Source organism: Camelus dromedarius, chromosome 25 (genome assembly GCF_036321535.1).
Source record: "Camelus dromedarius isolate mCamDro1 chromosome 25, mCamDro1.pat, whole genome shotgun sequence".
Taxonomy (NCBI): Eukaryota; Metazoa; Chordata; class Mammalia; order Artiodactyla; family Camelidae; genus Camelus; species Camelus dromedarius.
In genome coordinates, this window is record NC_087460.1 from 5,083,697 (window position 1) to 5,111,570 (window position 27,874).

The window sequence follows — 27,874 nt, forward strand, 5'->3', positions numbered from 1 at the left end:
AGCGAGCTCGGAGTGGCTGGGGGCAGGTCGGGGTGCTGAAGGGCACCTGGCACAGCCCTGTGCCCGCGAAGGTCGTTCAGTCCTGGCTGATGAACGTGTCCTGGCCCGGCTGGCACTGACACCAACTCTCAGATCTAGAGCAAAATCAACATGCATTTGTAGGTGGTGTTACCCACTTCGCGGCTATCTACGGGGGCCCTGGCCTGTCCACTTTCTCTCTCTGGCGCAGTCACACTGCTGCTATTCGGGGACCACTCACTTCATAGTCGTCAGTGAGGAAATAGTCTTCTGTGATGTGGGGGCTGAGCAGGGTGTAGCCCACTAGGTAGACAAGGCCCAGACCCAGGCGCTTGAGAGCAGGTATGGTGCTGGAAAGGAACAAGCGGGGTCACGATGCGCTCCGCCTGGCATGACGGAGGGGCGTGGCAGAGGGTGGCCCTCCACCCGCTGCCCCAGGCCTGCACTCAGGCTCAGGGTTGGGGTGAGGAACGGAAGGTGCAAACCCTATGAGTTCCCGGGCTGGTGGGGAGCCAAACGGGGGAGTCTGTGGTGCTTGCCCCTCAGGCCTGTGGGCCTCGTGCTCCCAACAGTGTGCTTGGTCTCCATCGGGACTGAAAACCCAATGCAGAAATGAGAAGGACCAGTTTTGGATCTGCTGCTTCCTCTCCTGGTTGAACCGATGCTCAAACACAGGCTGGACAAGTTCTCAGCAAAGGGATTTTCCTGGTAACTTACTAATTTTCTAATGTAATATATATTTATAGAGATTTTGATATACTTAATATTTTTTAAACTGGGAAAGTGGATTTTTAAAGGCCAGGAATTGACTGGGTCAGGCAAAATCCTATGGCATAAAAGTGAATTTTTATGTTTGTACCAGGGGGTTGGAAAGGATGGCTGGAGGGGACCCAAGCTGCAGGGGGCCTGCTGCCTGCAGGGAGCAGGTACTGAGTGCCCGTCACAGGCCCGTGGGCCGCCCAGGCTGGAGAATGCTGGGCTGGCCTTCAGAAGTCACTTTAGAAGTGGCTTTGTATCGGGTGAGACACCTACACAGAGGTCTGGATGGAAGGGGGCAGTTACCTGTTTGGTATCCTCCCTGGTGTGTCAGTCAGCTGTCCCTGCACCAGCTTCATGTAGTGGTTCATCGAGAACTGGGGCCCCACCAAGAAGGCCCCATAGAAGTAGGAGAAACCAGCAACTTCCAGCAAGGAAGGGACACCCCGTATTGCATATTTCTGTTGCTCAGAGGACAAGGAATTCTATGCCGAGAAGAGAAGAAGGGTGCACGATAGTCTTGAATCTCCCCTCAAGAGCCAGTCTTGGGGTCCCCCACCTTTGTGCCCCGCTGAACCGAGTTCTTCAAATAGTTGCCTCTTTGAGGGGATGATACTATGGGCAGAAGCAGGCGGTGCGCGTGGAGGTGAGCAGGTGCCGCGGTAGCTCAGCAGCGGCTGCCGCTGCTTTCCCCGCGCTTCACTGGCACCGACCTCTGGACTCTGAGCAAGAGCTGGACCCAGTGAATGAGACTGGTTGGTCCTGGCTCCATGCTGTCCTAAGCAGAGATGTCACAGGCCGGGCACTGGGGGAGGGCCCTGCCCCTGGCCCTGGGTCCAGGCTTTGGTGACAGCCTTTCTCCTGCTCCCTGGTGAAACTCCCTCACCTCTCTGCAGAGGGAGGGAGGGGCACTCACCTGATCTTTCCCTCCATCAAAGTAGTCGATGGCCAGACCTGAGCAGAGAGAGAAGGTGCGGGTGGAGTCGCGGGAGAGGACACAGGATGGGACCTGTGGGCTGAGCATGGCCAGGAGTGCCTGGGGCAGGGCCCAGCACAGGCTTCTGGTCTGATGGAAGGAGCCTGGTGTCAAAGGGGAAGGCAGTGGCCCACCACTCACCGATCAGCTTCAAGGTCAGAACACAATGTGGCATCGTCCACTTGATGTCGTAGGTGCCGGTGGCTGTGTAGTAATATCCGGCAAGAAGGTAGGCCTAGAAGAGGGGCAAGTGTTCATTCTACCATCGTGACCATTTCTTTATTTTCCCCCTGCTCTGAAATCCACTGTATTCCTTCACTTTTCCCTTCTCCTGGTCTAGAAACTGAGCCTATAAAGGGGAAGAGACTTGCTCAAGGTTCCTCAGCAAAATGAAGGCTCAACTGGGAATTTAGATGCTTATATCCTGTAGCTCATCCTAAGCAGATTTTCTGCCTTGCCTTTAAGTGACTCCACTCATGGACGGCTGGACTAGTCCGGTCAGACTCAGAGAACCTTAATGGCACAGTCCTCTGTGAAGGACTGGCTGTGCCCCATCCTTGAGGTGGCTGAAGTGTCTCCACTGCGGACTGCAGATGCGACACCCTGGGCCTCTGGAAAGGGACCCAAAGCCACGCTGCTAAGTGTCGTTGGGAGAAAGGATTGGAAATTGGATCTCCTGGCTCACTGCTTCTTCTGCACCACAGTCCCCGACCTCCCCTGTCCCCAGCTGCTGTCGGCTGTGGCCTGAGCTGCCCAGGGAACGTCGTTTACCATCTGGAAGCAAAAGGTAGTGAAGACGGCGGTGACCGTGCGGCCCATCAGCCGGAGGATGAGGAACTGGAGCACGACACATAGCAGGGAGTGGTAGAGCTGGCTTCCTGGATGCAGGGAAGACAGCCCATTTTAGCCTTTTTTTTTTGCATTCCCACCCTTCCTGAGATTTCTAAATACAAAGAGAATATATAAAGAAGAACTTTGGTATTGGGATTTTTTTTTCCCTTAAATAGCCTCATGTTTTGGAGAAAGCGAAGGAAATTAACTGTATCAAAATAAGGGACTGCCAGGGAGTTCCTGTATTTCTGAATGTTGGAGCTAAGGGCTGCCCCTGAGGGGACTGCTTGGGTCTGCCGGCCAATTACAGCCACAGCAGAGGGGAAGCTTCTCTGTTGCTGGGGTCTGGCAGGGGTAACCATTCTCCAAAGGTTTTTATCTGGGAGAGGGATGGACATGAAGGGAGAAGTTAAGCTGCGCTCCTGCCCATGCAAACCCTCTTTCTGCAGGCAGAGCAGGACAGCTTCCCTCTCCACCAAATTCTCCCCAGGAAAGTTTGTTCGGGTCTGTTCCTTCTCAGGTTCCCTGTAGTCGCAGCACCACCGCTAACTCAGTTCACTTACCGAAGTTGTAATAAGCAATTGAGAGGCCTGTAAAGGTGTGGAAGAGGTGGATGAGGTAGCTGTCCTTGTAGAAAAGGTAACGCCGATAAAACAAAGCCAAGGGGTAGCCTGGAGGGGAGAGAGGTCAGAAGGGGGTTACTCGAGCCTGCTGCCTTCCCAGGTTTGTTTTGGAAGTTCACCTGGCACGAACTCAGCCCAGAGAGGAAAAACACACATCATATGGATGTTTTAAGACAATAACAGTATCCCCAATTATCAAGTCTCTAAAACTGAAGATACTAATTTTATATTGAAACAGTACAAAGAGGTCCCTAAGACTAGGTTTCATTTCTGGCTTATTAAATACTGCTAGGAGTTTTCTCTTGCACTTTTCTTAAATGATATGAGGCACTGAGGGTGCCCAACTATGCCCAGAAACACCATTTTGCACCTTTATGATCTATTATAATTTCATCACTAGCAGGGTGTTGTCAGATTATTAAGAGGATAAATATAAATTATTCCAGGCTACAAACGGGTTGCTGAAGGCATACATGTTTGCACAGCAGCTAGGGGAGACACGAAGCATTGTGCTGTACACCAGAAACTGACACAACATTGTAAACTGCCTATACTTCAAAAACAAACAAACAACCCAACAAAAACGAAAAACAAAACTTTAACCAATTGGAATCACTAAAACCCTTAATCATTTGGGATGCTGTAAATTAAAAAACACAACACACATTACTCTGCCTCCTTGAATTGAATATAAGTGAACATCTTCTTGGTGATCTGGGTCATAATATTCTGAAGTCACTATGGCCTGATGACCTGCTGGGGTGTGTGGAACCGTAGTAGGGCCCACACTGTCCTGCACTCTGAGTTCTCGCGTCCATTTCTCACAAGAGCAAGAGTCTTGGTGCCTTCTGTGTAGACTGAGTGCCCAGGACTGGTAACAGCCGTTCTGGCCACTCAAGGCCCTTTTGGCTATCTCCTGCTTTCAGGTGTATTTGGGGGAAGGGTTGAGTCCCATGCAGGTGGAGTGTAATTGCACACCAGGAAGCATGATACGGAGATGGAGCAACTGGCAGAAGAAAAAGAATGCGGCAGGTCAGGTTACTTAGAACATTAAGATCATAACAGAGAACAGCAGAGCCTGGAATGCAGCCGCGAAGGGGAAGAAGGAACTGTGCTGGGCGAGTTGCTGTGACAACCCAGAGCTGACTGTGAGTGTGTAAACACCAGACCTTGCTGCCGGCTGGCGCTCAGCTCAGCAGGCTTTGGAGCCTGGCTGCCCAGTCACCCCTTGAGGGATGCGCTGTTTTGGGGGAGGGCGTCGTCCTCCAAGCTGTTTCTGAGTCTCAGTGCTTCTTTGTGGGAGCCAATATATAGTGGCTACTGTCACCTGAAGAATCTCTAAGAACAGCAACAAAAGCAGCTCCTTACCCGCCTGCTCGCCTGCCTGCCCACCCGTCAATAGTCCGGGCCAGCAGGTCTGAGTGATTCCGATGTGCAGCTGGGACTAAGAAGGACTGTGTAACTAAGACCCCAGTGCAGGGCGGCAGTACTCACTAGTCCTGAGGCTGAAACCCTGAGCTTGACGCCTGGGACTTCTGTCTTTCCTTGAGTGGCGCCAGACAGAGGTTTGCGTATAAACCTGGTCTGGAGGTTTTTAAGAGCTTCTTTGGCTGCCGTACTGTAATTATTTCTTCTTTTTGATTGTTTGAAGGAGGGCCTTTAGGAAACTTATTGGCAGATGAAGGGTGATGACCTGACCTGCATCCCTAAACCTGGGAATCCCCGATTAGAACAGGAGCATTTCAAGAGCAGACAGGAGGGCACCCACAATGCTGCAACCTTAAAGCAGACTGGACTTGGTCCCATCAGGGGTTCAGGTGGTCAAGACATAAAGCTGACAAGTCTGTCGCTGGACGTTTACTCAGGTCTGAGGGCCACCTGAGTCAGAAACTCGGATCCATCACAAGCTAGACTGCTGGTGGCACTTTCTCTGCGCTGCAGTAGTTGTAAGATTACTCGTTAACCCTAAAGGTTCTCAAGTTTCGTTTGAAGAAGGAGACATGGGCTCTTTTCATGAAAGTCTGGTGAGTTTCTTGGCCTCTCATCCAGAATTGCTATTTCTGGGCTCTGCGGGAATATGATCCAAGCCTGTTAGATCAGTGTCCCTGTGACCCTGATGAAAAAATAGAGCATGTTTTGGCAGGTGTGAGGGAGAAGATGGAACTAGGCAGAGCTGCTATGTGCTGGCTTAGCCAGGTACTGACACCAGTCTTACCGAAAGAAAACCACATCCTACACCGCCCCGAGAGCTGACGGAACATCCTTCGCATTCAGCAGCGGTTTTCAAACTTTTTGGTCTCAGCACCATTTTACACCCTTAAAAACTGAGGACCTCAAACACCTTTTGTTAAGGTGGATACTGTCCATCAGTATCTACTGTATAAGAAAATAAAATTAAGAACATCAGATTTTTAAAATTATGAATTCGTTAAAATAAAAATAAACCTATTACATGTTAATGTAAATAACAAACTTTGAAAGGAAACAACTATATTTTCCAAAACAAACCATTTAAATAAAAAGAAAACCACTTAATGAAAAGAATGGCACTGTTTTACATTTTTACACATTTCTGGCCCTTTGGCTAAATAGAAGATGGCTGGATTCTCAAATATGCCTCTGCATTTAGTCTGTTGTAATATGTTATTTTGGCTAAATTATAGGAAGAAAATCTGGCTTCACACAGATTATACAGTTGGAAAGAGAATCTTAATAGCCTTCACAGATAACTCTGGATATTATTTGATAATATACCAAACTCAGCAAGTAGTTTCTTAAAGGTTAGGTGTATGTGGGATCCAAACTGTACCAATGAGCTTTTCACACCGTTACGTTAAAACTCATTCGTCTAGTGTGCTGTGAATGAGTCTTCCACAGGTGTGGTTTTCGTAACATCGTGCATTGGTCACATGAAAAATATTGATTCGCTGAGTTAGGCAAATCTTCCAAATATTGACACATCATTAGAATATATAAACAAAAAAAATCACAGTCCTTAATGTCACCATTGATTTCCATCAGGGAAGTCTTTGTACACAGGGAAGTTGTTAAGCTCAAGGTAGCGGATACAGGTTTTTCCAAAATTCTTTTTCACTTGAAAGCTCTAAATTGAGCACTGACTGCTTTCCTTGAAGTGACAGGCTCACCTTGTACATTTTCAAGAAACTATCTGCCAAATGCCCGAGTCTAAGTAACCACAGTTTGCCTGTCAGTCATTCTGTTCCGTGAAAAAAGGAGCTGCAATTCAACGTGCAGCTCCAGCCAGCGCGCAGGCGCTTTGCCCCAGACACCCCCACTTTGGACACAGAGGATGCTTGAGGCACGTGCATCATTTCTTCAAACAGAATGTTAAAAATACGTGTACTCAGCATTGAAAGTTAATAAAATAGTAATACTGATGCTCATCCAGGACATTCTGAAGTGGACCTGCCCTTTTCTGACTGTGTGTGTGTGTGTGTGCTGGCTCAGTCTGGTGCCCCTGCCCTGGCTTGTGCTAAGGGGCCAGCAGCTCTACTCGCCGCTGATTTTGCACCATCCGTGCAAATGTCAACACAGTGACAAAAGCACATAACATCTTAGTTTTATTCTGAAAATAACTTCAAGGTTCTCAGGGACCCCTAGGAGTTCACGGGCTTCACTGTGAGAACCGCTGGCACGAAATGATGCTTTGGTTCAATCTTCCTGGTTAAAACGCTCCAATCCAACAGCCTTTTCTTCCTCCCTGCTTTCCTCAACTGCCCCACTGTGTTTTCTTTTCTTTTTTGGGGGGAAAGCTTCTTTTTTGTTGGTTTTGAGATATACAGTTTCCCTGGTTTTTTTTTTTCCCCATTGAGATGTAATTCACATACTATCAATTCAAAGTGAAGAATGCAGTGGTTTTCAGTATATTTACACGATTGTGCAACCGTCCCCATCCTCTAATTCCAGCACGTCTTCATTCCCCCCAAAAGAAATCCCATCCTTGTTAGCAGTCACTCTCCAGGCCTGGTCACCACCAAGACACTTTCTGTCTCTACAGATTTGCCTCTTCTGGGTATTGCATATGAATGGAGTCATCCTAGATGTGGCCTTTTGTGTCACTCAGCATAATATTTTCAAGGTTCATTATGGTGGAGCAGTATCAGTACTTCATTATTTTTCATGGCTGGATAATATTCCTTTGTTTGGATAGACCATAATTTGTTTATCCAGTCGTCAGTTGATGGACTTTTGGGTTGTTTCCATTTTTTGGGTATCAAGAATAAGGCTGCTATGAACATTCCTGTATAACTGTTTGTGTGGACACGCATTTTCAATACCTAGGAATGGACCTCTTCGCTCTTTTATCCTCTGACCAGCACTTCTCGGTCAGTGGTGTAGACCAGTTTTGAAAATTCCCCATCTGTTGTGGACCAATACTTTTGTAAAATTCAAAGTCACTGGGATCGGATGATGTGGCATTATCCAATTGCTACCAAAGTTCCTAAATGTTTACTCTCATTTTCTGTGCTTGCTTTCAGCTTTGACTTCATAGAGGGTGGCGACTATAATCTGAATAGATCGCACCAACCTCTCTTTGTCTCTGACCTCCAGGCAGTCTTGCTACACTGCCTCTTTGGAAACTCCACCTACTCTCCTGTCACTTAATATCTTTATGCCAAAGACAAATCCACATCTTTAGCCCCAACTTCTCGAGTTTCAGTTCCACATTTCCTGCTTCCTGGCTGGGCATTTTTAGTTTGACATCTTATACTGTCTCAAACTCTGTGTACCTAAAACATGACTTTCCCCCCAAATCGGCCTTCTCTTGGCTGCTTCTGTTATTAATGGTGTTACCGTTCTCCGGGTCACACAACTGCAGTCAAGGGCTGGAAGCTGTCTTCGCCTCCTCCCTCTCCTTGGTTCCCTGTATCTAATCACCAAATCCCGTTGAGGCCTCCTTCACACCATCACACCGCCCCTTCATTTCCTGTGCTACGCTGGCAGTGAAGGCCTGCAAGCACTCACCCTTAAACACTTGCCATGACCTCCGACCTCACCTCTGCCTGCAGCCTCACTCCGAGCAGTCCTCCACCAGACTGCTCTTCCTTCAGCTTCTGCTCTGCAGCCATCGATGACTCCAACGGACTACTCAATAGAGCACCAATTCCCAAGCCTAAGATTCAGGGTCTGTCTTCTCAACTGCATTTTCAGGTAGCGCCTCCGTTTCCCTGCTTCAGCTAACTGATGTGCTAGTTTTTGCTCAAACAGGTCTTCTGTCTTTCATCTCTAGACTTTGGCTTGTGCCAGTCCCCTTGTGTGGAGTACCTGCTCCAACCACCCCTCTACCAACTGAAAGGCAGGATAGGGTTTGCTGACTGACTGGGGTGAGGGGCAGGGGAGGGGCTCGGGAGGGGGTCAGGGTTGATGGGAAGGTTGCAGGGCTTCTGTCCTGAGTGAGCAGAAGGGTGAGTTGCTGTTTGCTGAAATGGGGAAGCTGAAGGGGGCGGGTAGGCTTAGGGAGGGAGGCGTGCCCACAGTTCAGTCTGGGACTTACACTGACTCCACGTGGTACACGAGTGTGTAGTTGAGGGGAGAGGCCTGGGCGAGAGATGAAAGTTTGGGAGACACCAGCAAACAGATGGTGTTTAAAGCCGTGTGACTGGATGAGATCGCTGGGCGCCTCTCTGTTAAAGCAGAGCTGAAGCAGCTCGCATTTACTGAGCATCTAATATGTACCAGGCTTACTATATGAACCCTCACCGAGATGCTCATTTTACTGATGAAACTGAGGACCAAAAAGGTTAACTCATCAACCAGCCTGAGGTGACAGCAGTGTCACAGAGATTCAAACTGAGCTCTGCCTTAACTCCAGACTCCCTCTTCCTCCAGCTATCTGGTGCCTTAACTAAATGGTACGTTGCATTTTAGAGACAGTGCTCTTGGCAAGCTGTAAACAGTATCCTCATAAAATAAATATGCTATGACTCTTCTTTCAAAATGAAGATGGGAAGGAAATCCCTTAGTCATCTGATCGTCACATGGAATGAAGATCAGATTCAGAAGCCCTGATACCCACTTTAACCAGAATTTCTCAGGTAAGACCCACTCAACCAGCTCCCGCTGGCTTTGTGTGAATGTGTGTGTGGAGAACTTCTCCCCGGGTCCCGGTCAGCACCATCTCTGGCCTGCGTGGTTACAGTTGCCTCCTGGCCATCTGCCCCCTAGGCCTTCAGTCTCTCTCAGCAAAAGCCAAAGTCCAACCAGAACCGACCAGAACCCATCTGTTCCCTGCCCCCCAACCTCTCTCTGACCCCTCTCTTACTCTCGGACTCTCTTCCTGGAATGTCCAGCAGGTGCAATCTTAGAGCCTTCACATTAATAGCTTCCTTGCCTGAAATGCCTTTTCACAGATAAGCTCAAGTCCCTGCAGCACTTCAAGGTTTTACTAAAATGTCACCTTTTCTGACCATCCTATCTAAACCTGCACACACCTACCCCGCCCTATCTGCTGCCAACACACACGTTCTCTCCTCCTCGCCTGCTTCATTTTTCTATTTTCTTTTCAGTACTTATGACTCTTTCACATACTATAGAGTCTACTTATTTATCAGTCTTTGAAGGCAAGGATTGTTGTCTGTTTTTCCTCCTGCTGTACCACAGTGCCTCATACAGTTCCTGGTACAAAAAAGGTCTCAAAAATGTTTGTTGAATGGAAGAAAAAAAAATAAAAGACTGAATGAACACATACTCTATATTCCAGGCAGTCAATAAAATATTTATTGAGCATCCATTATGTGGTCAGCAATGCATTAGGCAAAAAGGGGTATATGGTTGAGCCGTGAGAAAGGCGTTTCAACTCCGGAGGAGCTTTTTAGACCGACGGAAAAGAATACCAAGCAATGCCGCTTTATAAATGCTAACTGCACGGACTCGCCCATGCTGCAGAGAGAAGAGAGAGATCAGCGATGAACAGAGCAGTCGGGACAGACAGAGAAGAAATGAGAAAAGGGCATTCCAAGGGAGGGGCGTTCCGTACCAAAGACACAGAGGTAGGAGACAGCACGGACAGTCACTTCAGGAGACCCGGCTGCTGCAAGAGGGGAGGAACAGCGTAACAAAAGGGATGGGAAGGTTTGGACAACCAGGCAGAGCCTGAAATGGATATACTAGGAAAACACATCAATAGGATTGATTGGCTGTGGGGGATGACGGAAAAGGACAAATTAAAGATGGTTAAGTTGCTGCAGTGGTCTTCAAACTTTTTGCTGGAATAGCCCCTGAAGGAATTCTGAAAACTATACACCCCCTCTCATGTCTGGGAGTTGCTATTTAACATTCGTACGTTTAAACAACAGCAAATGATGCCTGTTTTTTAAATGTATATCGAGTATGCACTTTAAGTACCTGTGGACAATGTCTGCCACGTAATCCAAATGGCGAACCAATCAGCTCGGCTAGACTTACGCTCCGTCAGAAGAGTTCTAACTTTATTTTTTAATTCAAATAAATGTGCTAGTACCTCCCTCTCTTGACAACCATCTCGCTCCTGAATTCTTCTCTAAGATGGACGTAAGGCAGAGGTTTGCCACGAGTCTATCCCCTGGATAACATAAGGGGCTCCTCTTTGCTTTACGTTAGTGGCTCCTGTGAAATGTTTACCACCCACCAGGCCGTTGTCCTTTAAGGCTGGTGCAGGGTGACGGTGGGAGAACCCTCAGAGCAGACAGTCAGAAGTGTATCAGTTTTAGAAAAGGATGCATATGGAAGCTGAAAATCTGGAAATGGATTCCCTCACCCCCGCCTGTGTACCCCCTGGAAAGTCTCTGGGTTCCTCTGGGGTACACGTGCCCCTATGTGACGACCAGTGACCTCAAGGTTCCATGTCAGAAGGTGGTGGCGCTGACAGAGGCACACAGATTGGAGCAGAGAGCTGGCTCTGCTGGTGACAGCTGGAGCCAGGAAAAAAGGGTAAGTGTTCATAGGGAGAGACCACAAAGGAAGGCCCAGGGCCGTCTGGGAAAATGCCTGCACTTAATGGAGTGCAGGCAAAAGAACTGGAGATAAAACAAAAACAAGGAGGTGGATCAGGAGAGTACGCAGGTGAGAAAGGAAGATGACCACTGGAGGAGGAGGAGTTTAACAGCATCAGCGGTTACGGAGCCTAAGGAGGCGAGGAAGACGTGCACCATGAAACAGTCAGAAGCTCTGAAGCAGTGCAGGACCAGGGCCATGGCGAGCTGAGAAGGGAGTGGGCGGATAAAGAGGAAATGAAGGCTGCACACGGAGGCCCCAAGTTCAAGACATTTGCCGGTAAAAGACTTCGGCCAGAGAGCGTGGCCACGGAGTGAAGGGAAGTATTTTTAAGATGGAGACGTTCTCTCCCTAGGCGTTTATGGAAGAAGGCAGACAGCGGGAAGGGACCGCATCTGTGCCCCTGGAAGGGGGATGAGCTGAGAAGGGGGGCCCTGGCTCTTCCCGGAGCCTGGAGGACAAGGCAGGGAGGCTGACAGAGGGACATGGATGGCAGATGAGCAAGCTCAGGGAAAGCACCTCGGTCTCCTCGGTGGGAAGGGTGACGCGGGGCTTCGCTCGGGAAGGACCATCACGTGGGAGGAGCAGAATGAGACCGGGGGTGGAGCGGGGGGACCAACCACCCAGCGGGGATTCTCTTTGGAAAGGTGATGGGAAACAAGCGGCAGTCCCTCAGCTATGCGACAGGCCTCTTCCTTTAGAAGTTGGGCTTATGCAGGAGCAGGGCGGGCAGCTCCGAGCTCTGATATGAAACATCGCTGCCAACTCACGTGTCTCCCTAAGCGTGAGCGACCCAGGGGCCGGAGGCCAGCAAGACGCACCCCCTTCTTAGCCGTTCTGCAGGAAAAATTCTCAAGTCCTTTCACCGGTAAGTCACTTAACTGCGTTCAGACAAAGAGATTCTACCAAATCGAATGCAAAGTTGCCCTGTATTTGAAAGATACAACCCGAGACTTCAACGGCGTTGCTGTCTTCTGGAGCTGCTTTAGGCGGGGGTCCCAAGCCCTGGAGAGCAGACATTTGTTCATCGTCACGGCCTTCAGGGAGTGGTCCACAGAAACCTTAGGAAGCTCTGCCTGAAGTCCATGCCTCCATCCCTCTCTCCAGACTCAGAGGAAGATGTCCCTCCCTTCTCCCTAGACGTCCATCCCCGCCTTCCCTTTGGTCCCAATCCCCTGAATTCTAGCCATAGCAGGCTTATTTGGGAACTTCCTCTATGATCTCTCTTGCCACTTCCTTATTCTCTCCTTCTCAGTAATAACACACGTTATCACCATCAGTACCAGCAACCACCCTTTCCTTTATCACACACTCACCAGGTCATGCCCTGAGTTACGCTAAATTTACCCACTGAGTCCTCAGAGCAACAAGGTGAGGTAAATAATTTATTGTCTTCATTTCATGGATGCAATGATATCAAACAAATCAAAGCAGTTATCTAACCTGTGCTGACTGCTAGTAATTGCTGAAGCTGGATTCCAACCCACGACGGAGTCACTCAGCCCATTCCTTGCTCTGCTTTCCAGCGTGCGCAGACTCAGTCCCATCCTGTTGGACCCTGCCCCCTGTTCCCTGTTCTGCCGCTCAGGTCTGCTTACCCCTTTTGCCGTCAATCTCCTAGAATTGTGGCCTAACTCATCACCTCTATTCCCTGTCTACCCACTTTCTCCTTGGCCTTCGGCATCGTGGTAACAAACCCATAGCCCAGGCCACCTCCCTGAACTCACCCTCACCTCTTGCGAGACCTGGTGCAGACGGCCAATGGGCTTCTTAGAGTAAAGTGACTGAAATGCACCTCAAACTCAAAGTTCATGCTTACAGCTGGAGATAAAGTGATGGCGGCAGAGGAAAAAAAAAAAGAGCTATGTCTGTCACTGTTCTTTGGGATGGTTTACTGACAAGATTATGACGACTCTGGAATTTTTAGTGAAAAGAGATGGTTGGAAAAACCTCAGTTTCATCCTTCGATCATCTGGAGGTTGAAATTTTTTTAGACTATGAAACATTACCATGGATAATGGATATTTTGCTTTGGGCAACAGGAAGGCCACACTCAGGGTCAAATTTCAGTTCAATTTCCCCAAGAACCGCAGACTAAAATGTAAAACAGGACTGTTTTTGAACGTGGCTTATTTGTAGCTTATTTTTTTTTGTCAAATATTTTCACGTCACAATTTTATCATTATTATTTCTACTGGGAAGCTCAGGCATGCAACTTTTTTCCTACTGTCTCACCAAAGTGGAAATGCCTTGTGCTAAGGAACTACACGGGGAAAAAGAAGACGAACAGAAACAGGAAGGAGAGTGGAGCCCTCCTGGATGCTGTTTCTTTAAAGTGGCGGGTAACTGATGATGCACTCAGTGCTCTGCACTTAGTTCTGACCACCCTGCCAGCTGGAAGGGCGCTGGGAGATTATGGGCACTCACATGGGGATGAAGCTCACCTTTGGAGTTTGTTCAGAACCAGTCCTCCATTTCTGTTCACTAGATTAAGCCTTGTCAACAGTCTGGGCAAGGTGCCAGCCCACCCTCCACACCCAGGCAACCCTGTGTGCTCAGTCTAAGTCATGTGCGGAACGGTTACTCACAGGATATACATTCTTCGAACTGAAGAGCTCCTAGAAACACTGCCTCCAAACCCTTCATTAGACAGATAAGAAACTAAAGCCCACAGGGGGTAACTGGCCCGCCTCAGCTTCACAGAGCACAGCTCAAATGAGAATCCACATCACTTGATTTCCGCACTGATATTCTTGCCACGTGCCTTGGCACCTGGCAGCGACCCACGAGGGAACCGCTGATAACTAGCTGTGTGCTTTCAAAGCCGCAGCTGGATTACCCTCTGATTTCTCAGTTACAGTCTACACTCAAGCACCTGCTCATGGACACACGCATACCTACGTTTGTGTCTGCTTCTCTTCCTGTCTAAAAACATTAAAAACTTCATTTTAACGTTAAGTTTAGGTGCTCTCCTGCACTTTCTTTCTTAATCAATTCTTGGGGACGCCCCGCCCCTACCCTCATACTGTGCAGTAAGAGTATGGCAGTTCATTTCTGAAAGTTGCCTCCAGCTGAGTATCTCAAGTATTTTGACAACAGGATTAGCACAGGATTCAGGGAGACTGGGACAAGTGATCAAAATGTCCTGGGAATAAATGAAGAACAGAGGGGACATTTTAAGGGTAAACTAGTAAATGGCTAATACTTATGAGAAAGAAAGGTTAAAAAAATACTAGTTTTCTAGTCACTTAACCCAACCGAACAACCTAAGGCTGAACTGCCCTGAAGTCCCACCAAAACTAAGTCTTTAATTGCTCCATTTAAGCCAAGTGCTCTTAGTGATTAATAAGCAAAGGCCTTAAGCTTAGTGCCAATGACACATATGCTGGCAAACTGGTGGGACTTGCTGTGAAAGTGGAAAAGTTATGAAGCAACAGCAGGCTGAGTCTGAAGCCACCAGTCCCCTCTTTGTCACACGACAGGAAGGAGACACAGGTGCTCATTGGCTTTTGAACCCAGGAATGAGTCAGTCATCTGTCAATGGCCAGCACTGAGTAGTTCAAGCCTGATCAGATGGCAAAAGGGACGTTAGGAACATCGTCCTTGTGTGTGAACATCTGGATGACAGTATTTTTCCCTACTACTACAGGTTGTTCAAATGATCACATAGTTATTTTGTTACTTTAATTTTTTTCACCAAAAAGTATGCTACAAAACTGTATAGGCTGAAAGAACGTTAAAGCTGAAAGAGGCTGTTGGTTAGCATGTCTTCCTTTCAGTGGAACAGGGACAACAGATGTGCTGACTGACTTTGAGGCACTTTAAGACACCAAAACGCCTTTATTAGCAAAGATAAATGGCACCCCTGTTGCCTACATTCAGTGCATTTTATCACATTGAAATTCTCTGTAAGTTAGTAAACTGCATGGTGGCATCTTGTAGCCAAAAGATCTGATTCTAGCTAGAATGTCCCTGGACTCACTTATCAAGACTAACCTAATTCAGAAATTCAGCTCTGCCACTTGAACAATCACTTAGATTCTCTGGTCACCTTCTCCATCTTCAAAATAGAGATGTAAAGAAAAGAATGTTGCCCCCCCCCCATTCCAGTTCCACAAGGATCGAGCCATCAGCTACTTCAGCCGCCCACCAACAGCGCACCCAGAGGGGAACTGAGGATGCAGAGAAACTGCGAGGATTCTGTGCTTCTGACACTGGCTGTAGATGGTTAAGATGTGTGTCTGAGGAACAGCCGCAATGAGCCCAGATTCCTACGTCTTCCCATCCTTAGTAAAGCACTCAGATCATTAACTTGAGATGTCTGCTCTGCGTGATTATCTTTTGACGTTAGACGGCATGTTTTTTCCCGGCAGAAAATTTGTATGTATCCTGGCTCCTCCCTTAACCTCTTCGGAGCAGTTCCTCAGCGCTATCGGAGAGGCTGTCTCCCAGGCTATAGTTCAGTAAGGTCTTCAAATAAAACCTAGCTCGCAGCTTTTAGGTTGAGCATTTTTCTTTCAGTCGACAGGGAAAATACTAGCCATCGTGCAGATTAAAAGAGAAAATATCTTTAAAAGCATCATACATGTACTCCCTTGAGGCCACTTAAAAATATTTACATATGGGCAAATGTTTTATATAAGCATATCTATACCTAACTTCTTAAAATTTGAATATTCTTTGAATTGGCTTTCAGATATAAAATCTCAGGCTCAAGCCTCTAACCTAGGGGTGGGAAATTTTGACCTCTGCCCACCTCAATCCGATTTAACTAAATTGAGCTCATAGCAAGTTTCAAAAACAAAGGTCTGAGTTGTACCGAGTTGCACTCCCAGGAAGCAGCCGCTTTGCCAGGAAGCTAATCAGGCTTCAGTTTGAGGCCTCAGGGAGTGGGGTGGGGTGGAGGTGAGAGCTAGCAACGTGTTCACGTGTTTGTGTATTTCTGCAAAACTGGTAAGATATTTCTGAATTCTTTTTCTTAAAGAAGGTCACCAAGATTACAGAAGCTTCAGGTTGCACAAATCCTGGACTATTAAAAAAACAAATCAACCACCAAAAGAAAATTGGCATAGGCCAGAAAATTCTGCTATGCCCAGAATTCTTCATCCAAGATCTTCCAAATAACAGGCATATTCCCTAAAGAAGTTCTGGTGGGGGTTTGGGGTGAAGGCGTTTGGCAGCAGCGGGCTCCTGGCTCTCAGCGGCTGCCTCAGGCCTGGGAGGGGTGAGTCTAAGGACAGGATTGCTGCTGGGAGGGATGTCAGTGCTGGGAAGCAAATTTTGAAGAGAAGGAGCAGTAAGCCTGTTGGTCGGTCTGGACTCCGGGATACACTGTCACCCCTAGTTGAGGGTGTGGAGTGAGGCTGCTGACGCGTGTCGTGGAAGCCCTCTTCCTTTTGGATTTCACACTTTACGGTTCTCTCTCAAAGACGTCTAACTAGTAACCTAGGCTTTTTTCCCTGCCTTTTAATTTATGGCCCTGGTTTTTGATAGAAAGATGGTTCTTCACCCCTGTTGTGACTTAATCTGGCGTAAGGGTGCCCAGTCACGCCGCCAAGTGGCTAATTAGCTGCTCTTTCTCCAACCCTCACAAACGCCTACGGTAATTTCTCTCCTGTGTTAGAGTTGCCAGATCTAGGCTTTGTAAATACAAACAAGGGTAGGTGAGGCTTCTTTTTCTCAGCAAGTATTTCAGCCAGGGAAACAATAAACTCTCTTGGCCAGCTGAGATGCTAACAGGAGGAAAGACGACAGCTTCACACCGCCTAATTGTCCTAATGAATCGGAATGGGTGTAATTATTTGTTGGGTTTTCTTTCTCTACCTTTGCGATCACACACAGTCACTCTTTACTCTTTAAGTGTGCCATTCAGTGGTTTTTTTAGTATATTCACTATGTCGTACAACTGTCCTCACTGTCTAATGCCGGAATACTTCCATTACCCTAACAAGAAACCCCACACCTCTCAGCAGTCACTCCCAATTCCACCCTCCTCTCATTCCCTGGCAAACACCCACCTACTTTCTGTCTTTATGGATCTGCTTATTCCGGGCAATTCATACAAATGGAATCATACCATGTGGGGCTGTTTGTGTTGGGCTTCTTTTACTTAGCACCATGTTTTCAAAGCTCATCCACGTTGTAGGAAGCATCAGTACGTCATTCCTTTTGATGGCTGAATATTCCATCGTATGAGTATAACCTTTTGTTTGTCCATTTATCAGTTGGCAGACAACCGGGTTGTGTCCACTTTTTGGCTATTATAATAATGCTATCAACATCTGCGTACAAGCTTTTGTGTGAACGTAAGCGTTCCATTCTTCTGAGTCTACAATTTAGAGTGGAATTGCTGGGTCACGCTGTCACTGTTTAACTCTGAGAAACTGCCAAGTTGTTTTTCCACGGCGGCTGCATCATTTGACATTCCTACCAGCAATGCATGAAGGCTCCAATTTCTCCACATCTACACCAACATGTGTTCCTTTTTTTTTCTTTTGGATTAAAGCCATCCCAGTGTGGGTGAAGTGGTATGGCATTATGGTCTTGATTTGCATTTCCCTAATGACTAATGATGTTGAGCATCCTTCCATGTGCTTATTGGCCATTTGTGTATCTCCTTTAGACAAATGTCTATTCATTATCCTTTGCCCATTTTAAAAAACTGGGTTATTATTATTTTTTTATCATTGAGTTACAAGAATTCTTGATATATTCTGGATACTAGACACTTACCAGACATATGATTTACAAATATTTTCTTTCTTTCCACTTTCTTTATAGTATCCTTTGATGCACAAAAGTTTTTAATTTTGATGAAGTTCGCATTATCCCTAACCATTCACGCTGGAAATGATCTTTCTATATCAGCATCTCAATATTCCTTGAAAGTCTGGGAAGACTTTTCAAAAATATTAAAAATTATGTATTTTAGAATGTAATAAAAATAAACATACTTTAAAATATAAAACAAGAGGGTAAGATTAGAAGAAATTTGGAGCTTCTGGTGAGACGATGACTGGGTTCCCATAATTACTCTGTTTGGCTCTCGGTATAAATAATGTAAATGCACACTATATAGGAGTTCTCATGTTTTTGCTTTTGTTTCCTACTCTTTCAGAAGAACTAAAGAATTAAAAAGTGGAGTCACATTATCCTTTAACTAAGGAATGGGGATTTCTAGTAGCCCTTATGGTTCCATGTTTTTAGTCAGGGCCTTGCATATTGTAGTCCAACTGTAATCAGTCTTTCCCACTTTTGTCTGAGGCATACACCACCCATAGGGGCCTTAAAGGGCACAGTTCCAGTTTGGCCTCTGCTTGCTGGCTTGTGAACTTTAGTTGTATATTTATGGACAGCAATCTGGAGTGGTGTCCAAGTCCATCTGAGTTTAGAATTGCTATCACAGCAGAAACTGGAAACCTCAAGAGCTATAAGCCATTCAACACGTCTGCATGGACGCCACGTCTCACTAGAGCATATATAAATATACAGCGATCAGAGCCTTAACCCCCTGGGATCTCATGTCCTCCTCAGATGTGCATACGATGTGTGCACGAGTCCTTTAATTTTTCTTAAATTGCCTGCAAAATTACTATCTCACCATCTATAATCTTATGTAACAAGTATGACCATGTATACTTTTCTTATGTAAATACCTTAGCAACACGAATACTTGGTACTAGCCTGCGGTTAGCGTGGGGGCATTGAAACAGTCTACTCGATGACTTCATGTGAGTCAAGAACAGAACCTGGGTCTGATCATTCTGGCCTGAACTTCTTTCTACCCGCTTTCTGACAAACTGTCCCTATAATTCAAATGCAGTGACATTTCCATCAGAAGCCTCTATTACTAACAACTATGGTAAACATGGTTCTCAGGTAGAAGCCTTCATTCAAGGTGTCCAGAGTTTCATGAATCTCACTTATCTTCAGAGCCACTGCTTGAATAGGGAAGAACTTAGATTTAAAAATCAGTCCATTTTAAAGCCAAAAGGAAATTTTTATCCAGAAATTACTTAACCTTATTTTTAGGGTCTTACTCGCCCCCTTGCCCCTTCTCGTTTTGAAAATAGGGAGAAATACAGATGCGGACAACATCTTTTGGGCTACACAAACTGTAGAGAGGCTTTAAAGTCTCTAGGAAGCGGTAATTGCTTCCCCAAGAGATCTCCAAGTGGGTCCTAAATCTCCTTGCCCTTGACCCGGCAACTGCTGGGAAAATGTCCAGCACACATGCACAGACCCCTACCTTACAGCTCTCTGCTTGATAAGGACACTTTGCTTGGAACAGCTCCCCCCAGCAGCTGCAATGAGGGCTCTTAATTTTTGTTAAAGCTACAAGTCACAACAGATGGTGTAGGTAATGATGAGTTATAATAACAAAGATGATGATATAATATTGTCATTATCATAATGATATTCATCATATGACTCAGCAGTAATAACATATGCAGAACAACAAGAGATGTTAGCAAATGGGATAAACTAAGCCATCAAGAATCTGAGAACATTTTGTGTGCTCCAAAGATCAGAGGATACAATGACACTTCGACAAGTTTAAGGGACTATCGGGACATCACGTATTGCAAAACAGGTACTTGAAGCCACACACGAAACCTGTGAATCTCAAATGTCAGGCTAATCGGTACAATCTGCGGGCTTGTTAAAATACAGATCACTGGGCCCCCTCCTCAGAGGGTCTCCTTCAGCTGGTCTGGGGTGGACCTGAGAATCTGCACTTGTAACAAGCTCCCCGGAGATGCTGATGCTGCTGGTCCAGACCACACCTGGAGTCTCCCTGCAGGGGAAGGAGATGGATATCTACTGAAGGAAGGGAGGGAACAATTATTTACAACTACCTTGCGTCAGGCTTGGCCAACCGTTCTACACAGCTCGTTTCAGTTAGAGCTCCCAGCTTCGCAGGGAGCAAGGCTCCTCAGGCATTTCCAGAGCAGAGCGGAGGGGACACACCTGGACGGGGCCCTGGCGAGGCACTTCCTCATTAATAGGAAAGTTCTTTGATGGCTGTATTATTTAAAAAAAAAATTCAGGTAACTTTTGCATTCTGTTTCGAAATACTTTGGCTTGTTGTGAATTAAATAGAACTTAAAAATTATTTATTACGATACACTGCTTAACTCAACCGCAATACTTCAGTAAAATTGGCCCTTGGGGACACGAGGGGAAGGACGGCTGAAATTTAGTAGTTGGTCTATGGTGAAAGAGCCAGTACATATTTAACTGTCATTAATTTTAGAGACTTGCCCAGGCCGGCAGGTCCCTAGAAGTAACGCACAACCTACCAGCTTACTCCGCCACACCCCGCCCGCCACAGTTCTGTCAGGTTCTTGTCTGCTTTTCCTTCATGGAGCCTCTACCGTTGTGGCCAGATTGTTCTCGCTTTTCCTGACCTCCACATACATGCTCATTATTCTTTGCCGCTGGAACGCTCCCCTTTTCCTCTCCACCTGCCTAGACTCCTCCATGCCCTTTAAGGTCCAGCAGATATGCCATTTCCTTTTGGAAGACCACATCCCATTTTTAAAAGGCTGCTGGACGGAACACCTCCAGTGGGTGCCCAGACAGACAATGTCAGTGGGTGTGTAATGGTTTTTGTTAAATTAGCTTGTGTATATGATCACATGGGCCCTCATTTACACATGCCTCTGCAAAGAAATGCTTCTATTTGATATTTAAGTGATGCCGGCATTCAGAACGTGAAGTTTTGTGCAATGTAAGATATTGGGAGTGCAGATAAAAAGTAGTTGGAAAAATATAGTTAAAAGAAATCCCCAAACTAGAATCTTCAGGTCATGATGAAACCTGTCTATGAATTCTATGAATTAGAATAAAGATAAAGTCTAAAATGTAGACTTTAAACCTAGTCTTTTAGGATCGGAGGAGGCCTTGAAAGTCACTTAGGACAACCCACTTGTTTTATAGTTGTAGGATTTTTGGACCCTGCTTTGCATTACGGTCAGAAGTCCCCTTTGTTTAGTTAATGCTGCTTAATCCCCATCGAGCTTAGCACTGGTCTCTTTACTTTGCTACCTGAAGAAAGCTTTGTGTGGTGAATGATGGATTTAGTTCTGAAGGGCCAGACCTGCCTTTGGTCCAAAGGGAACCAAACTGCAAGTCCTCCTTTTGATTTTAAAGGTTGCTAACCTCAGTGATGCTAATTCTGAACCTCTGAGGAATGGATCCTCATCCCCAAGTGCAATTTTTGATGAGTCTAACAGCCAAGCCACAGTCGTGGCCAAGAGTGGAAGAGAACGCTCACACGAGGCAGGATGGCCATCTGCTCCACTTGGCCGGCAACAGCTTTGGACACTGAGCGGTATCTCATGCACTGATTTCATCTTGGCTTAATCATGGAGAATGAAAAGAGCAAAGGATACCAAGGGCATTTCTCTCTTCCACCACCGCACGCTCCTCCCAGTGCCAGTGTGGTAAAGAGCAGGAAATCAAGAGTTGGGTAGGAATGGGTGTGACCTTAGGTAGGTTATTATTAGTGGAGGCTCCAGTTTCCTATCAGTACAGGGGCGATGATAACAGTACCGTAAATATCTTAGGGGTAGTTGGCAGGCTTGGGTGGGGTATTGTTGAGCACTTAATAAATGCCAGCTACTGTCATTATCAGCAAGGGGAAGCAGCATCACTGTATTCTCTGTGTTAGCTTCTCCATGGCATTTCATCCCCCTCCTCACTCAATTATGATGCCAAAATTGACTCCTAAAACTGTTATTAGTCCAACTTCTCTCCTGAGCTCAAGACTAGGCTTCACAACTCTCAGGACACCTGGACATGCCCTTGGAACCTAAAGCAAGTCCAAAACTAGATCATCACCTGGCACCGAACATCTGACCATCCTTTTGACCTCTCGGCATCTCTGAAAGATACAGTCATCTTTCCAGCAACCCAGGCAGCAGGACTGAATTTTTTCTTTAAAGCCATTCTTTATCCTCCATGTGATCAGTTGCCAAGTCATTCATTCATACTTTCGCTTACTTAACAAATATTTACAGGAACTTTTCCATAAGCTAGGTACTGTGTTAAACTCTGGGTATACTGTGGTGGACAAAACTTAATGATTTCTGCCCCCATCTACAAATATATAGTTACATGTTGGCATACGAACTTGGAAGGAAACTTCAGTCAGTTTGAGAAAGTACAACAGGGGACGTAATTTCAAATGAGAGTCAGGAAAGAACTCTCGGAGGCAGTGACAATTTGAACCGAGACCTGAAAATGGAAAGGGATCTGCCAGGTGGGGAATGAGTGAAGACAGATGTCGGCAGTGGGGCCAGCAGGTACAAAGGCTCGAGGCAGGAAAGGGCTTGCTGCCTCTTTTGAGGAACTGAGAGAAGGCCATGTGGCTACAAGGCTGGAAGCTTGCTTGAGACGAGGCTGGAGCAGCAGGCAGGGGTTCCCCAGCGGTGGATGGAAGCCCCTGAGGTGTCTGAGCAGGAGCCACACAGGGTGGACCACCCGGGCTGCTCTTGGAGAACAGACTGGAGGGGCAGGAGGAAATCAGACACTGTGTGGAGGCCACTTGGGCGGTTCTGGTGACAGATGGCAAGTGGCGGCGGTGATGGAGAAGTGATGGATGTATTGGAGGCACAATTTGGAGGTGGTACTGATAGGACTTGGAGACGGGGGTGAGGGGAGAGAGTGAGAGGGAGGTGCCCAGCTGCTGTGCAGCTGAAAGTGTCCACGGAATTTCAAAAGCGTCTCGCGTGGGATCCCTATGCCTCTCTCAGGGCCGCCACCCAAGTCATGATGCAGATCATAGCTCCGCTTGTTAGTTTCCCTCCCTCCCGACTGTGTCTCTGTCTAATCACCCTGCGCTGTGTTATCTCCCAGGCCAGTGCCAGTCCCTGCAACTTCCCTATCAGCTACTGAGCTAAGCACACATTCTTTGCCTTGGCTTTCAAGGCTCCACAATGCACTTTTCCAGTCTTTCTGTCTACCTGCAGCAACATGAACTCCAAGCGGACCACTTCCTGTTCCTGGAGCATGTCACCACATGTCCCGCCTCGGCGCCTCTGCTCACGCTACTCCTGTCTCACTGCCTCTGTCTGCAGAAACCTTATTCGGCTTTCAGAGTTCATTAAAGGTCCAATCTTTAAACCTCATAAAGCTTTGGGACTCTCTAACGACACTTAGATTTCTGCCTGTTATTGTGGTCATGAGGGTCCTTAGCTCACCATCCCCTGCCCACTAACAGACTGTACATAATACTTTCGAGTGCCTGGCCCCATTACTCATACCGCACCATGGCCTCTGCGCTTCCAGGGTCAAGCACAGTGCCTCACCTACAGTAGGTACATTTCACTGCATTTATTTGGAACAATTCACGTTACCAATTATGTTAGGGAGCAACGAGACGCAAGTTGTTGAAGGGGAGAGGCTTTCCAGTAGCGCCTGCCAGCACCAGAGCTCACAGCAAAATTTATCTTCCACAAACCCCTGGCAACTGTACACAAACACCTTGAACAGAGTCCTCTGCCTCTTCAAAATACTCCAATGCAGCAGTCCTCATAAGCTTACCCTTTCCTTGAAGTACTGAATACTAAAAATTACAGCCTCTAACTCAGGATTTTTCAAACTACTTGTCGTAACTCATTAATGGAACATGAAATCAATTTAGAGGGTTGTAAATAATACTAACAAATAAAATGGAAAATAACTAAACACACTGCCTGTAGTCAAGTTCCTAACACTTTCAAATCCATTATACATCTATGTGTATACTGGGCCATGATGTAAAACCCATTTCTTACCATGGGTCCCTAGTTAAAAAGGTTTGAAGGCTGATGCTGGGGAGCCCACCCCAAGGTCAGCATGCAGAACTCAAGGAAAGCAAGATGCTAAGGAAATAGTAATGAGACTATCTAACTAAAACAGTAATGAGATTATCCCTTTAAAATATGAATGTCTGATATTCCTCACTCTTCCCTCAGGGTATCTGCTTTAACCCCAATTAATCCCGTTCGTAGAAAGTGAGTCAGAAATCATTTTGGACTTCTTGGTACTTCGAGCAAGGACTTTAAGTTCCCCAAGAGAGCGGTCCAGGAACCAGAAACTCCACTGCCTAAAGGCTACCGGTTTCTAGGTTACAACACACAGAAGTGTTAATACCTTTGTAAGAGAGATATATTTACAAGCACCATTCCTTCCATGCTCTTGTCAAGCATATCAATTTATGTTTGTATGCATATATTTAACCTAAATCTATCAAATACAACCCTATATATCCACATGGAAGACCTATGCCTGACTGGAGGCAACATGAACCCCAAGTAGATCTAAAAAAGAGATATGAGTCACTGAAGGCAACGGCACGTGTGAGTTAGGGAGGACACGGGGAATGGTAGAAGGGGCAAGGGGGCTCAGAAGTGTAGTAGATGCATTCATTACACCCATGTTTACAACTGTGATGATTGGTGGTAATGAGAGGATGAGGGCAGAGGGGTAGGAGATGGAGAAAACAATTTCCTAGACAACTGTATGCCCCGTAGTAACAGCGCTGTAGTCCACCAGGAGCACACAGGCTGGATTTGATTATGCCAGCACTAAAAGGACAGGCTCCTAGTCCTAATTCCAGCCCTAGCTCCACTTAACAGGTTGCCCTTTATAATCTGTTACTACTTGTGTTACATTCTCAATTTATAGCTGAGAAATCAACAGCGAGCTTTCTAATGAACGAAATGTAAACACTCTTAACTGCCAATTGCAGTTCCAACAAATAACTGGGTCAGAAACAAGGGTGAGGAAGTAGGAAGTTCAAAGTTGGTGTGATGCAAAGAACTCTAGATTGAGGGACTGATAAATGTGGGTTAGCTCTAGGTGACACTAAGCAAATCACACAATCTAAGGTCCCATCCACCTCTAAAATTTTACAGTTTTACAAGGGAGGGAAAAGGTGACCTGTATCGGAAAAAGGAAGATTATCTTGGTTTGATGTGTAGCACTGTAAATGACAATATTATCCAAGGCTGTTTAAATATGAATTCATGTCTCTCTCATTATCTAGATCTGGTAAACACCCTTAGGTGATATTACATGTCAGTGTCTCTACTGATGTTGGATAAATTCCAAATTTTCTTTTTGGCATTTAAGGCTTTCCACATCTGCCCAACTTTATCTTAAATTTCCTGTGGTTCAGATCTGCTAATGGCAGCGCTCCCTGCACCGTCCCACCCTGTTGGCTTAATTCTTCCGCACCCCTAATTTCCTAGCTGGAAGTCCCATAACCTTCATAAAACCTTCCACCTACTCAAATATTTATATATCAGCTCTTGACCTTTGAATTCCTTTAAGACTTTACAGCAGTCCTATCAGGTAGGCATTACTGTTTTCATTTCATAAACAAGAAAATTGAGGCCCAGAGAGCTTAACTGGTTCATCCAGGGTCTCACAGTTTGTAGGCAGCAGCAGGGCTGGGTCTGATTTGCTCACGTTCCAAGTCCACACTTTTTTTCTTCATTGTGCCATGATGCTTCCGTGTATTAAAAACCATGGAGGAAAGGGGGAGGGTATAGCTCAGTGATAGAGCAAGGGCTTAGCATACATGAGGTCCTGGGTTCAATCCCCAGTCCCTCCATTAAAATAAATTAATTAAATAAAAACCTAATTACCTCCCTCCCCCCCCAAAAAATGACTGGTTAAAAAATTTAAAAAATAATTAATTTAAAAAAAACCCACGGAGGAAGGATGCAGTAAAAAAAAAAAAAAAAGCCCATAAACCAGATATAATACAGTCTGTTGTTATGACATAAATTCAGTTACACCACATCCTTTGAACCATGTGAGTAATAGACGCTTGGGGTAGCATGGATCGCTTTTAAGGAGTTGCAAGTTCTGTTTCCCAAGCCCAGTATTAAAACGATATTCCAGGATAAATGACAGGTGGTTAAGGGAAAAAAAGCAATATGGTACAAGAAGAAAATATTAGAAATGGGACAGAGATCAAAGTGTAATATAAGCAGACGATGCACAAAACAGAGACTCAGAATTAGTTAGAATGGAGTATGGGGGCTGAGGGAGCCCACAGGACTGAAATATCTAAGTTAGGGGGCCTGTGCCTGCCAATAAGAAGCGCGCGTGTCTGAGGGCTGATATTAACAGACAGCAGTACACATGGACAGAGAGTCGAACTCAAGAGAGAGACAAATAAGGACAGGTCGTGGGGACACAGGGTACAGCACGGCAAGATGAGAGGGCGGTGGCGCCGAATGAGGGGCCCGAAGGGTACAGCAGGGGTCAAAAAGAAAGGTGAAGAGGTGAAGAGGTTCAGAGGGCACAAGCGCCCCCAGACCCGAGACTAGACTGGCCCTCCTCTCGACAGCTGGCTGGTGTGTTCTCGGATTCTGGTCCACACCCCGCAAAGCCCTCACGGTGGCCCCGCGAAGAGGGGGAGGTCACGTCCCCGTCCCCCGGGACTCCGCAGGGGGTCCTTACCTAGAAAGATGGAGATGATGAGCCGCAGCGCCTGTTCTGACGCGCCTAGGGATGTCGACAACTTGTTAAGGCTCAGCTCCGGGAAGCCCCACCGCAGCACCCCTGCCAGCTCCGCCTCGGCTCCCACGTCCCCCTCGGCTGCGGACGCCATCTTAGCTGCGGGCGCCCCCCAGGGACCCCTGAGCTCCGCGCGCCCCGAATGTGGGCACAACGTTGGAGCTTCACCCCCAATTCCGGCCCGGAGCCCGCCCACGGCGTGCGCATTGGCTGCGGGCCCGCCCAGCGGCTCCAGGCCCAGCCGATCATTGGTCGGCCGGGTCAGGGGGCGGGGCCTCACGCAGCAAGGTAGGCAGGGGGCGGGGCTGAACGTTTGTAAAGCAAAGGTGACTGGGGCCGAGAGTGAGTGCGGGGCAGGCCGGGGGCGGGGCCTGGAATCGGGAACTAGACCTGCGATTGGAAAAGTCCGCAGCCGGCGGCGAGGTGACTGTACAACTCAGTTCTAATAGCTCAGGGGAGGAGTGTCCGGCCGGCTGGTGCGCTGCCTCCCCATTGGCTGAGACGGAGCAGGCGAGAGTCGGGGCGGGGGGGCGGCCGCCCGACCCGAGGTTACTCTCGGTCGCCGGCGCGCCGGGGTTACTGGGGCATGTAACTGGAGGGCGGGAATTCCAGTGCGGCCTCGCGGGCGCCCCCCAACGGCGCCTCCGGCAGTTCTTAAACCGTTAGACACGCCGCCTTCCTCCCAAAGGGTGGGGAGAGTCCAGCGCCCAGAGCCCCCAGCCCTCTTTGCCTGCTCCTTTTATTTCATGCATCGTCCTACATGAAAACGTTACCTTCCCCTGAGAGGCAATGAAATGAAGACACGCCGCTTTAATTCTTACTGTTTTCATAAAAAATTAAACTAGTTTGTCACTAAGTAATACAGGTTCAAGGTGAAAGTACAAAGAGGATTAGAAATTGAAGACAAAATAAAAGTCCTTTCTTCCCACCTTGCTTTCCATTCTTACTTCCTACAGGTAACCGTTCTGATTACACTAACAAAGATGTGTTGAGCACGTAGCACTTGCCAGGGCCTGTGTTGGACTCAGAGCCCAAAGCTATGGAGTGGGGATGATGCATAGTCATATAAAGCGTTAATGAAGGTGTAATTGCAAGCGAAGGGAAGTGCTCTGAAGGAAAGGAACAAGGTTCCATGAGAGTATGTAAACAAAGGACCACT

General features: G+C 47.0%; 1 protein-coding gene across 1 annotated transcript in view; it reads right to left on the minus strand.

The window, feature by feature from the left end:
• The window catches only part of LPCAT3 (lysophosphatidylcholine acyltransferase 3), a 29,404-nt gene extending 2,512 nt beyond the window's left edge, over window positions 1–26,892 (minus strand). The window contains exons 1-7 of the mRNA XM_010990822.3: window positions 26,659–26,892; window positions 3,145–3,252; window positions 2,522–2,628; window positions 1,892–1,985; window positions 1,691–1,728; window positions 1,081–1,259; window positions 260–368 (exon numbers count right to left, since the gene is read on the minus strand). Coding sequence (XP_010989124.1) covers window positions 260–368; window positions 1,081–1,259; window positions 1,691–1,728; window positions 1,892–1,985; window positions 2,522–2,628; window positions 3,145–3,252; window positions 26,659–26,809 — 786 coding nt within the window. The 5' untranslated portion in view covers window positions 26,810–26,892. The remainder of the gene's footprint in view (window positions 1–259; window positions 369–1,080; window positions 1,260–1,690; window positions 1,729–1,891; window positions 1,986–2,521; window positions 2,629–3,144; window positions 3,253–26,658) is intronic.
• Window positions 26,893–27,874: the final 982 nt, after the last annotated feature.